The sequence below is a fragment of the Staurois parvus genome, unplaced genomic scaffold (genome assembly GCF_062004578.1).
Source record: "Staurois parvus isolate SC_StPar_1 unplaced genomic scaffold, SC_StPar_1.0 ptg000005l, whole genome shotgun sequence".
Classification (NCBI taxonomy): Eukaryota; Metazoa; Chordata; class Amphibia; order Anura; family Ranidae; genus Staurois; species Staurois parvus.
The window spans coordinates 8051477-8068681 of NW_028317801.1; the positions used below are offsets into that span (position 1 = coordinate 8051477).

The window sequence follows — 17205 nt, forward strand, 5'->3', positions numbered from 1 at the left end:
GTCTAGGTGTATTGGAAAGGAGTGCAGGTAGGTGTTAACAGACAGCGGAGACTGTTTACTTCCGGCCGCCCATAGAGTGGAGCAGGCACCAACCTGTCATCCGCCAGCTCTGCTGTGAGCAGCAAACAGATCCCTTGCTGATCTTAACAGAGTCCACCTCGTATGAAAGGGGCCTAGCAGTGTAAAAGAATGGCTCAGACAAGTCCATACTTCAGTCTAATTTGGTATCCATAGAAAGACTTAAAAATTATCAGTAAAAACATTTTGCACCTTCAGAGTTTTCATTATATTGTAGAATTCAGATTTGAAAAATCTTAGTTTTAATGAATTTTAATTCTAGGTTGTAAAATGGCAAAATGTGAAAAAAGGGGATTGACTATTTGCACTAAGCACTGTAGGTAATCATGGGTTCTTAAGGTGGGTACAGAAAAATTGAAATCCGGCCAGTTCACTGGGACTGTACAAATTCCAGTCTGTTTGTGGCCCTCCTTGTTCAAAAGAAGTTGATAGGTAGGTTAACTTCTATCAAACGGCCACACTGGAAAACGTTTAATCGGCTGTAACCACTGATCAGTGTTTTCTGACAGAGTAGAGTCCCTGCTGACACAGTGTCGCAGCAGGAAGGATGCCTCCATTCACTTTGCTTGTATGAATGGGGGGAATACATAAGTTTGCTGGCTGAATGAAAAAAAAAAAAAAGATCTGTGTATACCCAGGTTTAGTAATCGAATGCATTTACGGTAACTGCCATTGAACTGTTCCAGTCTGCCTTTGTTCTGGCATAGCACTATTAATAGAAGAGCATTAAATAAAGCTAAACAGAAAAAAATTTGAACACCCGGTGCTTACAATTGAACCAAGCCCCAAATAAAACCAAAAAAATACAGGAATACTGTAGGTTTTTTCGTTGAAAATTGAATTTACTGTCTTTTGTTCTAACCTAGGTGAAATGCTGTTGTTTTAGTCCCGGTAGAGCATCTCTGGTATTTGCTGGCACAGTAGATGGTTCTGTGTTAGTATGGGACCTGCGAGAGGACTTCAATATGCATCAGAGTTTAACGATAGAAGATGTTAACTGGACGTTCAGATCTGTAACATTTTCTACTGGTTAGTGGTATTTATTTTGTGCTTGATGTTACTTGTTTACAATATCATCATAATATTCCACCTAAAAAAAAAAATACCAGTAGTGGACATTAAAGAGTGACATCAAGTGTACTCTTTCGTTCTGTTATTTAGAAGGACCCTGAAGAGGAACTGTAATGACAGATTTACCTGCTGTTTTTCCCCATTGTCATCTATGAGAGCTGTCCTTGCCGTGCCATCCACCAACATCTTTGAAGCTTCCTATGATTTTCTGGCTCTCCTGCTTGTCCTTGGCACCCAGCTGCATTCTCAGCATGTTACGAATGTGGGGATGAGCTGGGGTGTACCTTGCAATGCACTTGTGCCATAGTCAGTGAACAGTGTTAGAAATTTTTTTAAACTAAAGTTCTACTTTAAAGTGTAGCTTGTGAATGCTGTCTTTGCCCGTTGGAAATATTAGCCTTTATTTCCTGTCCTTTAAACAAAAGAGGAAATGAGTGAAAAATTTTCTAAATTTTACAACCTGTAATGTTGCTTTGTGCTGGATCCTGCTGTGGATACTCCCCTTGCCACATAGTACAACATGCAGGGTGCTTTACGGGTCCAGGTCCATGGTCTGCTTGGTGCAGAGCCCACTGCTGTCTGTGCCCATCGTAGGGGGCAAAGCCAGAATGAGATTAGTTCCATAATAATTCCTGTTACTGATGTGAGTACAGAGCGAAAAATCTCCAGTCCAGCTTTCCCCCTTGGGTGTTTTGGAATCACTGTCCTTCCTTTCAGTGGTGTGGTAGCATCGTGGATGACCAGGATTAAAAATTTAAGTTTGTGTCATTTTTCTGCCACAGTAAGTTCATGGGCAAAATTTCTAGTTTTATTGAAGCCATAGACAGCAGGTTTAACAGCTGTGCCCCTTTGACCTTCCCACCTCAATCGGTTTTTGCCCATGAACCTAACACTGTACAAGAGGAAGCGGTGTATGCTGAGGAGGACCCTCTCGCCTTCTGAACAACTGGATGAGGATGACACTCCTGCTATAGATGTTTCTCCTAAGCTATTGAAGCTGTACACTCGTTTACTATTAGAGCAGCCAGAGTTTGATCATCTAAAGGTATCCAGTACAGGGTCCATTAAAACCCCAGAATCAGCTAAAACCTTCCTCGTCTACATGCTTGTTGAGCCTGTACTGTATTGGCCTCACCTGGAGGGATTTTTTTTTCCTATTAATGAAAGTTGCCTTAGAAAATGCGTAATTTCTGTGGTGGAACTGGAATTTTATTTTCTTTAAAAGACCTTCATGGACCCCATGGAGGATTATTCCATGTTAAGGACCTGGTACAAAAGTGGTTAAAGGCCTTCCTTAAAGCTGTCTCTGCCTTGGTGGAGACTGTTGTACATCATATGGTTATGCTTATGACAATCTGTCATACAATTGTCTGTACCACATATGGCCCAGAATCTCAATTCCATCCTTACACACCCCTATGTCCATAGTCAGTTAGATCTTTTGCACACAGTTTTACACTACTGCATGAATGGCTTGGCAGGTGCACTTTGCTAGCCTTCTCTTCGTCCTCATGCACAGGGTTCTCTGGCTTAAATACTGGTCAGCAGAAGTCTCCTGAAAGAAATGCCTTGAGCTGTTACCTTTTGAGGGTGAATGCCTGTTTGGTCCCTTCTTAAAGAAGTACAACCAGTAAGATCACAGAAGCTAAGAGTACCCTCCTTCCTCAGAAGAAGGCTTGTGTCTCAGCCACTAGATCTTATACTTCAGAGGTTAGGAAGTTTAGGGGGATTTTCTGTTCTCAATAGAAATCATTGATGCTTACCTACACATACCCACATGTCCGCCTCATCAAAGCTATTCACATTTTACAGTTGGCGGCTAGCAATTCCAATTTATTGTCCTGCTCCTTGTCATATCCATTGCTCTCTGGGTTTTCACAAAGTTGCTTGCCAAATGTTTGACAATATGCTCATGGAATTGTTGTGGGGTACCTGGATGATCTTTTAAAGGACCAGTCTTACTGTTCCAATCAGCCTACATTCAACAGACAGTATAGGCTCTGTGGGCTTTATTTGAATCTTAAACCTGAAGAAGTCCTTGCAGAACCCATCTTACAGATTGGACTAACTGGGTCTGAAATGGCCCTGTCCAAAATCTTTCTGCCTCAGGAAATACTTATGTCTCTTCATTCTCCTGTTAGGGTCTTCCAAGACCAGAGGAAGTCCTCAATTTGTGCTTGCATGAGGGTCTTAAGTCACATGGTTGTCTCCTTTGAAGTTGTACCATATGCCCGGTTTCATTGCAGACCATTGAAACTCAACATTCAAATCAGTGCTGGAGTTGGGGATGCTCTGTCCTTCACAGTTGTGGAAAGTTCTCACAACAGATGCCAGACTTTTGGAGCAGAACCCCTCGTAGTTTGGGGGACTTGGTCTATGGAAGAAGCTTGCCATCCAATCAACATTCTGGAACTCTTGATGATTCTGTTGTCTTTTCAATGCTGGACTCCTTTATTGTGAGATCACCCAACAAGAATCCAGACTGCCAATGCCTTGGCTGTTGCCTACATCAGTCATGAATGAGGCACCAGCAGTTGTGTCTCTCTAAAGAGAGCAGACTACATCCTCGCTTGGACAGAACATCACATTCCAGACCTGTGCATCATTCACATACCAGGCATAGAAAGTGGCAGGTGTACATTAACATTTGTCAGTGTCTGGACATGAGGGGGAAAAGGTTGCCTATATAGAGGGCTTTCAAGCTCTTTGCCACAGGTAAGGGACGTTGGGTGTGGACCTGCTGGCATCCAGATTCAACAACAAACTAACTATACAGGTTTGTCATCAGGTCCGGGGACCCTTGGGCCTTTGCAGTGGGCACGTTGTGGACACTGTGGGATCAGTTCAACCTGATCTACCCCTTTTTGCCCCTCTGGATTGTCTCTCATCTACTTGGCAGGACAAGAAAGAGGACATCCTCTGTAGTAGGGTTTTTTTGCTGTGACCCAGGTGGGTAATTCACCCCTCTGTTTTGTCCCAATGGCCTTTCCTACAGAGACTGATAGTGAGTGGAAACCCAATAATTTTAAGTTTTTATTATAAAAACATGCGAGGGAAAACCTCCATTAAGGGCATCTTTTTCTGTGATAACTCCTAAGATTTTGTTCCCTTTGGAGAGATTTACTGTCATCTTCTGTTGCTAACTCTGCTACAGGAAGTGACAGGAGATCTCTCCAACAGGACACAGAAAGCAAAAAATAACTTAACGGGGATTTAACCCTTACCTTCTGTATCCGAAGCATAAAAAGGTTTTCGCATAATATTCACTTCACTATCTGCCTTGTGTAAGCACCACTTTGTATTGAACATATCATTTTTTCTTACTATCAGTAATTTGACACTTAAGTTGACATTCAACACTAACGTTCGATGATTATGACTATAGATGTTTGTGTTCTTACAGATGGTGTTTTTAGTTATGTGAATCACACACACCCGGTAAAATCAATAGAACCTGTTCCTACTGTAGAAGCAAAGGAGCATGGGATATCTGCATTATCCTCTGAAGGAGAAGGTATGTAGGATCTATTAAACACATATACCTTATAAAATAGAAAGTATTGCGTGCTTCTATAACAAAACAGTAGTTTTCTGCCTTCTCTGGTTAATGTTGGTCATACCAGCTGCAGAAAAGGTAGAATTAATGACTCTCAGTATATAACATGAAACAACAATGGAACACACTGGTACACTCTAATGGTTATTAGCATACAGTGACTGGACTCTAAAAGCTATGGCGATTCTCCTTAGAATTTAGATTGAACAAAGTGCAAATGTAGAAAACCATACCATTAAATGTATCCTACGCTAATTTATATATAGATAGATAGATAGAGAAGGTAAGATAGATTTTAAATATATGTGTGTGTGTGTATATAGTTTATTTTTTATCAATTAACAAAATGAGCGAACAGAAGTAAAATCTAAATCAAATCGATACTTGGTGTGACTACCCTTTGGCTTCAAATTAGCATAAATTATTACACTTGCACAAAGTCAAGGATTTTGATGGATTAGAGTTAAGTTTATGATTAATCAATTATACCACAAAAACATAGGAACTGTGGTGCAGAAAATGGCAGCAGGTGCTCTGGACTGATGAGTCAGAATATGAAATATTTGGCTGTAGCAGGAAGCAGTTTGTTTGCCGAAGGGCTGGAGAGTAGTATAATAATGAGTGTCTTCAGGCTGCACTAAAGCATGCTGCAGGTTCCTTGCAAGTTTGCAAGTTTGGGGCTGCATTTCAGCAAATGGAGTTGGAGATTTGGTCACGATCAATGTGTCCTCGATGCTGAGAAATACAGGCAGATACTTATCCATCATGCTATACCATCAGGAAGGTGTGTGATTGTCCCCAAATGTATTCTGCAGCAGGACAACAACCCCAAACACACTGCCAATGTTATTAAGAACTATCTTTAGTCTAAAGAAGGAGTCCTGGAAGTGATGGTTTGGCCCTCACAGATCCCTGATCTCAACATCATGGAATCTGTCTGGAATTACATGAAGAGACAGGAAAATTTGAGGCTGCCTACACCCACAGAAGACCTGTGGTTCTCCATGATGTTTGGAACAACTTACCTGCCGAGTTCCTTCAATAACTGTGTGCAAGTGTTCCTAGAAGAATTGATGCTGTTTTGAAGGCAAAGGGTTGTCACACCAAATACTGAATTGATTTGGATTTCCCTTCTGTTCATTTACTTTCCATTTTGCTAAGTGATAAAAATAAACCTTTAACACTTGTGGAATGACATCAAGAAAGCCTTTCACACCACACATTGTACAACTAAGCTGAAGCAGTTTTGTAAAGAGGAATTCCTCTTGAACGTTGTGCAGGTCTGATCCAGAGCTACTGAAAGCTCTTGCTTGAAGTCATTGCTGCAAAGGTGGTTCGACCAGTTATTATCTCTAAGGGTTCACTTACTTTTTCCTTCAGCATTGTAAATGTGTAATGGGTGTATTCAATAATAATGCTAGAAATTAGAATTCTGTGTTATCAGCTTAAGTGCATTGTGTTTGTCTATTGTGACTTATATGAGGATCAGATCACGTTTTATAGCAAATTACTGCAGAAAACCAGTTAATTCCAAGGTGTTCACATACTTTTTTGTGCCTGTGTGCGTGTACACATGATGATGTTAATACATTATATATCTTTTTTTGTCAATATTGTACAATCTGTCACTCTTTTAGCAGACATGCTAAGGGGGGGTTCTGTTAAGCCCCAAACAAGTCCTATTTATACGTTTCCTTGATGACAGTGTTTGTTTACAGGCAGCCATTTCATTTTTCAGAATGCTTCTGTTGGGACATACCTATAGAAAAACAAACACAAAGTCTTCAGTGTTTTTGTTTAGCCATTTCCTACCAGAGTATCTCTAAATATTTTTTGCACACATGTTAAAGTGGAACTAAAGGTCCACTGTTACAAGTAGTGATCAGGCAGGGTCTTTATTGTAGAAGAGACTTGCAATTTACATGCATTCTCTTTGTCTTCCAAGCATGGAAACTGAGCTGCAAATGCGCAGCTCAGCTTACACCGTCAGCTCGGTCTGTGTGTGCTGGAATGACTGACTCCTGCACACGCGCAGGAGTGATGTCATCCTGCGCTGGCCAATGAAGTTGGCTGAAGCCCAGCACGCAGCAGAAGATACTGTGACAGGACCACTGAAGCGAAGGCAAGTTTAGTTCCACTTTAAAATCTGACCTTTTTGCTAGAAATTACTTTATTTCTTCAGAGCCCTGTCAGAATGTGATTGGACATCTCCAGAGCTGCCCAGATCACTTTTACTTGAAAGCTGATCGTTGGCTATAAAAGTCAATACCAAACTCATGGCAGCAGCTGTGAGCTTGTTTTAACCTCCTGAATACCAGAATGTTTATAAACATACCTTGGTAGACAAGAAACTAAAAAGGAACTTCACTTCCTGTTTTTGTTTTCAATCCCCTCTTCATTTTCCACAATAAACATACTCGCATGCAAATCCAAGGTTGTTTTGTTGTGATTTGCCAAGCTCCATGTCCTATGCCACCATCTTCTTTGTTAATGTCATTGGGAGCCAGCTGTCTCTTTCGGGTTCTTGCAGCTACAACCATGATCCTGGCATCAATCTTTTCAGCTGGTGATTCTGTTTTATGTAAAGGTGATCCAAGCAGCTGTATGGTGGGGACCCTCTTCCATCACCTGTAAAGTGATCACTGGGGAGCCTGGGACCAATCCAACTGGTGGCATCGGCTTCCCTGCGTACAGTGAGAAGAACTGACGTTGTTCCTCCCACTGTGTGATGTCAGTGTACAGTGTCCCACTGTGTAACGTCTGGTTACAGTTTGTTTATTTACAAGCCTTTACTGGCTTGTATATCAGCTGATCAAATTGAGTTCAGTTCGATCGGATGCTTTGGAAGCCAGGCCATAAAGAGGACCTATCAAGACCCATGCTATCACAAGGCATGTTGTTCATGCATATTGATAGCAATAAAGTTGATTGGAAAAAAAAATAAAATCCGTAAGGTTATCCATCTAATTCATCTGCTACAACAGCACAAATCTCCTGGCACGATTCTGAGTTTAGACATACATAAAGCATTCAACACACTTTCCTGGGAATACATGTACTACACTCTAGAAAAATGGGGGTTTCCACCCATCTTCACATCCTGGGTGAAAGCTCTTTACCGCGGTCCCTCCACAATGGTTCATTACCTTTCCAGACAATCCCCCACCTTCCCTATTCACAGAGGAATGCGCCAGGAATGCTCTCTCTCCCCAGTACTTTTTGTTCTAGCCCTGGAACCTTTACTTCAGCTTTTAAGAAATGCTCCAGACATCAAAGGAGTCAAGTTCACTCATAAGACCTTTAAAGTTAGCGCATTTGCCAACTATCTTCTTTTGACTCTGACTCAACCACACACCTCTTTACCTGCCCTTTTTTCCATTCTATCCAAATTTTCCAACATTTCGGGTTAATGAAGATAAATCCTTGGCCCTTAATGTTTCCCTTCCCACGGCAGATGTCAATTTATTAAAACTAAATTACAACTTCACTTGGACCCACGTGCACTTAGAATACCTTGGGAATAACCTTACGAAAGTGTACTACACCCTCTATGAGGCTAATTATATCTCAATGTTTTCGTTTCCTCAAAACCCTGCTTATAACCTGGTCACGCCAACCTCTCTTGTGGATGGGCAGAATAAATGCTGTTAAAATGACCATTCTCCCTAAACGTTTGTACTTATTTCGCACTCTCCATGTCCCAATCCCCTCCTACGCCCTGAAATCTTTCCAAAATCACATTTTACGCTTTATTTGGGCAAGTAAAAGATCTTGGATCACCAAATATACTATGCTCACACATAGGAAGCAGAGGCAGGCTTGGGAGCCCCTAATTTCCCCAAATACTATGTGGCGGCTCAAATCGCCCCCCTAACTTCAATATACGCAGCACAACAGCCCCCATTTGGGTAACCATAGAAGCACTCTCTTGCCACCCGGTTTCCCTTTTCTCCAATGCTCCCCCCAAAATCTAGACCCATATCCACCAGCCCCCTAATGACCCACTCATTACATGTATGAGATTCTACAAAATACACTAGCGGCCTGTTCTCCCCACATTTACCACTCCTACCCATCATGGGTAATGCCCTGTTCCAACCCGGCCTTAAATCCCCCACCGCATTCCATTGGTGGATCTCTCAACTTCAGATGTATTCATTCCTTTCTCACGGCCCGATCAGTTTAAACATGGGCAGAATTAACAGAAAAACATCAAGTCTCCTCTACAGAACTTTTCCGATATCTCCGGATTAAACACTGGATTAATCTCACCGACAAAGACCCGACCACACAATTCTCTTTGTTTGAACACATATGCCATTGGATGCATCTTTCCCCCAAACTTATTTCCATCCTATATTTACAATTGACTAACTTACAGAATCCTAATAATCACATTTACTTTTCCAGATGGGAGAGGGACCTTAAAAGCACTAAAGATCGTGCAAGTTGGGCACAGATATGGTCAACGTTGACCACATGCTCCATTAATATCTTCATTATGGAATCAGCTTTCAAAACGGTGACAAGATGGTATCTTGTCCCTTCCCACTTAGCCTTACTCCATCCATCCGCCCCTAATATTTGTTTCAGAGGCTGTAATGCATCGGGTGATGTTCCACACATATGGTGGACATGCCCCATGCTCTCCAGATTTTGGTCCAAGGTTCTTAAACTGCTCCAGTCACTACTCACCTGCCCCTTTCTGAGAGACCCCTGTTACAATCTCTTACATTTAAACCCACCAGGCATATCTAAACACTTATTTAAATTGGCCACCCATGTACTACTGGCGGCTAAACAAACCATAGCGATAGCCTGGAAACAGCTGTTTGTGTCCTTTACGGAAGTCCATTGCTGGCTAGATTTTTTCTTACTAAACAAGAAAATGTCCAGTATTCTCTCCACCCATGAGAGATTCCGCAAAATCTGGACTCCTTGGATTCAGCATGCCCATCCTGAGATTTTAGCAAACAGCTTTACCTCCCTTTAATCCGTTCAACCCTTCAAGGAGAATTCAGACGTTCTAGATGTCCATTCCTTTTACTCTGCCTTTATCATTTTTTCCTCTTTCTTGCTTTCTTCTCTTGATTTCTGTTTCTTGGCTCTCCCACGGGGATGCCCTACAACCTGCGAGACGTCCTATACATCTCTTAGTTCGGAATATATTAGTATTTCTATAATGTTATACTCTTACTAGTGTTGGTAGTTGTGTTACTGCCAGACTCCCTTTTCCGTGTACCGGCTAACCAACCAACACAACAAAGTACGCTTTATTTTTACCTTCTGATAAGTTGATTTGAACGTTTTCTATTCTAACTATGTGCCGTTTGCACACGATTGTTATTGACTGATGTTTTTAGTTACGATCCTGTTTGTTCTTTAAAAAAATAAAGGTACAATTTAAAAAAAATACATTTAAATAAATATAAAAAGAATTTCAAGTTAACAGCACCTCCCCTCCGCACAAATGCAACCACACAAGTCGGTCCCGCTTGCATATGTAAACGTTGATCACACCACACGTGTGGTATCACTGCCAACATCAGAGCAATAGCTCTAGCACCAGACTTCCTGTGTAACACTAAACTGGTAACCTGTAAAGGCTTTTTAAATCGTCACCTATGTATAATTTAATGTACCATAGTTTGTTGCCATTCCATGGGCGTGCACAATTTTAAAGTGTGACAAGTTTGGCATCTATTTACTTGGTATAACATCATCGTTTTTATTTTACCAGAAAATGTAGTTGTTATATTGTGTTTGTGTTTACTAAAATTCATTAAAGTTTTTTTTTTTTCCTGAAAATTTGCATTTGATAAACTGCTACGCAAATATTGTGTGACATAAAAAATGCAGCAACAACTATGTTTTATTCTCCAGGGCTTCTGCTTAAAAATATATATAATGTTTGGGGTTTCAAAGTAATTTTCTAGGAAAAAATGTAGATATGTATGTAAGAAATGTCAGAATTGGCCTGGGGATCGAGTGGTGTAAAGGAGGGGGAGGAGTAAGGTTCTGCAACGTGGGTGAATGGGGTGAAGGTCTGCTTTAAGTAGCTTTATTTCTTAAATACTTTCTCTTTATTTTTTTAGAGTTGTCTGGTTTGTCTTTTCAACTAGCATCTTTAGATGAAAATAGTCATTTAATTGTTTGGGTAAGTTTTAAAGTGATAAAACACATGAAAATGTGTGTATAGAATACATCAAGACTTTCCAGTATTTAAGTTTATGCTGATTTTCCAAGCACAGTTGTGTTAGATGTGTGGTATACTGAGATATGTTTCATGAAGCAGGTTGAGTGTCAAATATATGACTTGGTTTGTAAAATTGAAGTGCAGCTAATGTACTATGTAATTTAGTCAGTTTTGATTTTAATTGTAATCTGTTGATGCATGCAAAATATATCGTTCACAGTTTTTCTTGGGAAGCTGTGAGGATACAATTCCTTCTTCTCCAGGTTTAGCTCTTCCTAAGCACTATATTCTGTCACTCTACCACTATTCCTCTTTCCTTTTGGTGTGAGTCAGTTGAAGTGGACCTGAACTCAAAATGTGAAGATTTGTTATCTTATAGGCAATATCCAGATACGTTATTTGTGCCTAGACAGTACCCTGAAAAAAGTACCTTTTGCCTTGCATTCCCGCTTGAAAATGCAAGTGCACTTCATGTGCCCAGACACTCTTCACACTGCAGATAGGTACAGATTATCTAAGACACTGTTCATCTAAATGCTAGTTTGAGAAGTCAATTGGAAATTGGTGATGTCACCCCTATGCCGAACAGTGTTCTTCTTTTGTGCATGAGGAACAGAAGACCAGCATCCCTGCTGCTGCTTTATTCATTGTGCTTCCTCCAACTCCTGTGTGCCCTCTTCATTGCCTCCACACAGTGTGAACAAGGCTTAGCAAATCAGCAATGAACAAAGAATCAGCTTTAGGGTACCTAGAACCATTACTTATAAATAGCCCTTTGTCCCCTACTTGACCATGTTTTAGTGCAGCTTCCAGAGTACTGGTTCTCTAAGCTAGAGAAGGGTCTGTAATATCTGTATTGGGATATATATATCAATTCCTTTCCTCTGTTGACGATGATTTATTTTTTTACTGCTTGGCTTCTTTAGTTTATTTTATAATGCCAGATACTTTAGGTGACTTTTTATTTTTTGAATAGGCATCTCTAATAAAAGAGGTTCTAATAGAGTGTACACTTCCCTTCCAAGTATTGTCAAACTTGTTATTTATTAAACATTGCCATTCATTTTTTTGTCATTAAAATGTATTTACTAAAAAATTTTAATTACAGGTAGTTGTGGAACTGCGAAAAGTAGACCTAGCTGGATCACAGAGTGATTTGGGTAAATTTTTAATGTGACAGTCAGTACTTACCTAAAAATTATTACATTTACCATGCATTTCTATGGAAATAAATAATAAATATTTTTTGAAATCCCTCATTTAAATTGAGGCCTCCACCTTTTTCTGTTTCTTCTGATAGTGGTAAGCAAGCAACCAGCACACTCCAGATTATGGCACTTCCAGAGACCAGTTTGTTGGTTTCTACAGAGCACAAGTACAGCTTCTAACTCTTAAAACAAAACATACACTTGTTAGTTACAAGTTAAGCCAGCCGTAGACAGTTCAAATCTCAGGCGGTTCAGCAGGGACCAGCTGAGATTCGAACAATGTTTTCGCAGGCTGATTATACCCTAGTTGATTGATCAATCAACTTGGGTAAAACCAGCCTGTCCAATTTTTAATGCGATTATTGTCAGCGTCTATAGCTGCTAGCAATAATCACTGTATGTTCTCCCGGCTAGCACGGCTCCCATTGCAGGGACAACACAATAGCTCCACGGGAGGTATTCTCCCATCATCACTGACTGTGTTGATGGGACAATTGAGTGATTTTCTTTCCTGCAGTCCATGGTTGCAGGAAAAAAATTGCACCATCCATGGCTGGCTTTAGTAAGCTTTCACAGGTCCGTCATTTATCAGTTATCATGTCAAGGACAATAACTTGGCACATCTAAATGTGCATTTTAGAACAGGCACTGGAAAGATATGGATATGCAACTAATGACAAAATTAAGGATGCATATAACCTTATAGTTATAAGACTTAATTTCCTTTGTGGAATATGGGTAGTATTATTAGAAGCCAGAATTGCTGTTTAAAGAAAAGCTGTGAGCTTGGTGCCACAACACATCTTGATGCAGCAGTTATGTTTTATAAAGAATTACAGTGCTCTTGTATTCCAAATCCTGCATGTTTTTATTCTTACAGGCAATGTAATATTACTAGTGAGGTATCCGAAGTGATTCCTTAGGTGTAATCTGGTTTGTCTAGCTGTCCATGCAGATGTATTGCTACTCTTTTGAGCAGCATTATATAATAGTATGCAACAGTAAAGTAAACAACAGTGTGATTTGCAGGCTTATTTTCATAAACTCTATTTATTTTTTAGGTTTGATTCCCGGAGGAAAGGTGAAACTAATACACAGTTCATCTATAGATCTCATTGACAAGTAAGTATACATTTCATGTGGGATCTGTGGTCAGAATTGATTATTTTGACTGCTTAGTCCAAGCCAAAAATGAAGCCTTTTATATCTTTGTCTTGGGCAAATTGAAACCAATTCTTATATTAAATAATGCAGGATGGAGGCAGCTGAGAATTGTGGACTCCCAACATACTGAACTAGTGAGACTGTCTTCACAGCAGACAATGGACATTTGTGCAGTCCTCTTTGAGTTAAATCCTATATTGATCACATGGAAAATAGCAGCTTTATGCCCACAACAACCAATCACTCCTCTTGTTGCCTGTATATTTAGATAGCTTGTTTTGTATAGTGTCCCATGTACCAAAAGTCTCTCAGACACTGGAAAAAAAAAGGCACAGCCTGCAATACTCACCTTTAGTCCAGAAGTATTTTGGGCAATGCCTCTTCTCCACTACAAAATGTTCTTTTTCTTCAAGGATTATCGATGCATAGGATTAACCACTTGCCTACCGGGCACTTATACTCCCTTCCTGCCCAGGCCAATTTTCAGCTTTCAGCGCTGTTGCATTTTGAATGACAATTGCGCGGTTATGCAACATTGTACCCATATGAAATTTTTAGCATTTTTCTTCACACAAATAGAGCTTTATTTTGGTGGTATTTAATTGCCACTGGGTGTTTTTATTTTTTAAAACAAAAAAAATTGCAAAAAATTTTAAAAATAAAAAAAACGTTTTCTTTGTTTCTATTATAAAATTTTGCAAACAGGTAATTTTTCTCCTTTACTGATGTGCATTGATGAGGCTGCACTGATAGGCAGCACTGATGGGCACTGATAGGCGGCAACGATGAGGTGGCATGGATAGGTGGCACTGATAGGCAGCATTGATCAGCTGGCAGGGATACGCAGCAGTGATGGGCACTGATAGGTGCCACTGATGGGCACTGCTGGGTGGCACCGCTGGGTACAGGTGGGTGGCACCGCTGGGTACAGGTGGGTGGCACTGATCTTCAGTGCCCTGATGATCAGTGCCGATCTGTTTTCTGACAATTGCCGGTTAATGGCAGTATTTTCCTCACGCTGTGAAAGTGTAAGGAAAGTGCATCCAATAACCGGCAAGTGGATTTACCCAGTGATCTGCTGTGTCATTGGACACAACTGATCACGTGGTAAAAGGCCGCTGGGATTGGCCTTTTACCACATCACATGATCAGCTGTGTCCATAGGACATGCGATCACGGAGAAAGCCGGGTGCACGCCGCTGGGGGCGCACAGGAGGGTGTGTTCTGGGAGCACGTCATATGACGCTCTCCTAGAACTGGACAACCGTGCTGTAGCCATTATTCGGCTATAGCGCGGTTGGCAAATGGTTAATCAACACAGGAGATTGAGAACATGTTGTGAGTGCAGGACTTTATGGACCCACCTTTCTCAGTGTCATCACCACAACAGTCATTCACGCTGTACTGTAATCGCTGTATTGTTTTCTTCAGTGCCACTGAAGACAAAAAAAATACACATGCGTAGCGGAAAGCGTGAGCATGGGGTTGCAAGGGGGGTTCATTTTTTGTGGGAGTGGACAACGGTTTATTGGTTTCAGGGGTGAGGCACAGAGTTGGGCTTTAAAGATATTCTGCAGCTAACCCAATAAAGTTATGTTTAAAATGCTGATACCCCACCATACTATAAAATATATTCTTACCTGTGCAGTTCATGGCTATGTATTTTAAATAATTTGCAGTTTTGGTATTTGATAGCCTATGTAAGGCAATGTCTGGGGCTACTATGTGCAAAAGCACCTGTGTGTTAGTACAGTGCAGCCACTGATAGGTATGCCCACGTCTCTCATCCACAGCATCATTACATTTACTAATGTAATGTAACTATACAGCACTGACGCATATGGAGCTTTACTCTGTTTTGCAGTAATGCACGTCACCACAATGCATACTTGGGAATGGGCCCTTAAAAGAAAGGTGGTTCTGGGCCTTAGAAAAAAGAAACCTTTTAGGCAAGTAAATGAATAAATGATATAACACATCGCTTAATATACAGTGGGGATCGAAAGTTTGGGCACCCCAGATAAAAATTTGTATTAATGTGCATAAAGAAGCCAAGGAAAGATGGAAAAATCTCCAAAAGGCATCAAATTACAGATTAGACATTCTTAAAATATGTCAACAAAAGTTAGATTTTATTTCCATCATTTACACTTTCAAAATAACAGAAAACAAAAAAATGGCGTCTGCAAAAGTTTGGGCACCCTGCAGAGTTAATATCTTGTACTGCCCCCTTTGGCAAGTATCACAGCTTGTAAACGCTTTTTGTAGCCAGCCAAGAGTCTTTCAATTCTTGTTTGAGGTATCTTTGCCCATTCTTCCTTTCAAAAGTCTTCCAGTTCTTTGAGATTTCTGGGCTGTCTGTCACGCACTGCTCTTTTAAGGTCTATCCATAGATTTTCAATTATGTTGAGGTCAGGAGATTGTGAAGGCCATGGCAAAACCTTCAGTTTAAGCCTCTTGATGTAATCCCCCGTGGATTTCGAGGTGTGTTTAGGATCATTATCCATTTGTAGAAGCCATCCTCTCTTTAACTTCAGCTTTTTCACAGATGGCATCAAGTTACCATCCACAATTTGCTGGAATTTTATTGAATCCATTTTTCCTTCTACTCATGAGATGTTCCCTGTGCCACTGGCTGCAACACAACCCCAAAGCATGATTGATCCAACCCCATGCTTAACAGTTGGACAGAGGTTCTTTTCATTAAATTCTGTGCCCCTTCTTCTCCAAACGTACCTTTGCTCATTCCGGCCAAAAAGTTCAATTTTAACCTCATCGGTCCACAGAACTTGTTTCCAAAATGCATCAGGCTTGTCTATATGTTCATTTGCAAAGTTCAAACGATGATTTTTGTGGTGAGCACGTAGAAGAGGTTTTCTTCTGATGACTCTTCCATGAAGACCATATTTGTACAAGTATCTCTTTATAGTGGAATAGTGTACCACAACTCCAGTGTCTGCCAGATCTTTCTGGAGGGATCGTGCAGTCAAACGTGGGTTTTGAATTGTTTTTCTCAAAATCCTGCGAGCTGTTCTGTCTGATATTTTTCTTGGTCTTCCAGATCTTGCTTTAACTTCCACTGTTCCTGATAACTGCCATTTCTTAATTACATTCCGAACAGAGGATATTGACATCTGAAAACGCTTTGCTATCTTCTTATAGCCTTCTCCAGCTTTGTGAGCGTCAACTATTTTCAGTTTTCTAGACAACTGCTTAGAAGAACCCATGGTGCTGATTGTTGGGGCAAGGTCAGATGAGTCTGGGCATTTAAAACCTTTGAGATTGACATCACCTGGTCTTCCCAGACGATGATTGAGAACAATCCATGACACTGGCAGGTCTCAGCTTTGCAAAGGGGGCAGTGCATGCTATAAAGTCTGCAGGGTGCCCAAACTTTTGCAGACGCCATTTTTTTGTTTTCTGTTATTTTGAAAGTGTAAATGATGGAAATAAAATCTAACTTTTGTTGACATATTATAAGAATGTCTAATCTGTAATTTGATGCCTTTTGGAGATTTTTCCATCTTTCCTTGGCTTCTTTATGCACATTAATACAAATTTTTAGCTGGGGTGCCCAAACTTTCGATCCCCACTGTACTTGCAACCTGTAAAAATAAATTCCAAAATAAAATTGACAAAAAGGCATATAAACTTTTTTCATTTACTGTTAGCTGTTTTCTGTTCTTGCCAGTGATTGTTTTTATTTTCTAGATTTTTTAGAAAAGATGTCCTGACTCTGGGACTACCTGAAACTATGAATATTAAGTTCTTTCCGCAAGACTCCAACCATTTTGTCATTGGAACAGACATTGTAAGTTAACCATGTCTTTTATGTTGCGGTACAGAAACGTGCATTTCACCTTACGTTGTAATAAACCCTCTAATGATGATCACCTGAATTTATATGATAGAGATGAGTACAGAAGGATTTC

General features: G+C 40.4%; 1 protein-coding gene across 1 annotated transcript in view; it reads left to right on the plus strand.

The window, feature by feature from the left end:
• Positions 1 to 17205, plus strand: part of DYNC2I1 (dynein 2 intermediate chain 1) — a 112793-nt gene that overhangs the window by 78852 nt on the left and 16736 nt on the right. Inside the window, exons 14-19 of the mRNA XM_089651807.1 lie at positions 945 to 1107; positions 4553 to 4663; positions 10801 to 10862; positions 12010 to 12061; positions 13171 to 13231; positions 16985 to 17084. Of these exons, the coding sequence (XP_089507933.1) occupies positions 945 to 1107; positions 4553 to 4663; positions 10801 to 10862; positions 12010 to 12061; positions 13171 to 13231; positions 16985 to 17084 (549 nt within the window). The remainder of the gene's footprint in view (positions 1 to 944; positions 1108 to 4552; positions 4664 to 10800; positions 10863 to 12009; positions 12062 to 13170; positions 13232 to 16984; positions 17085 to 17205) is intronic.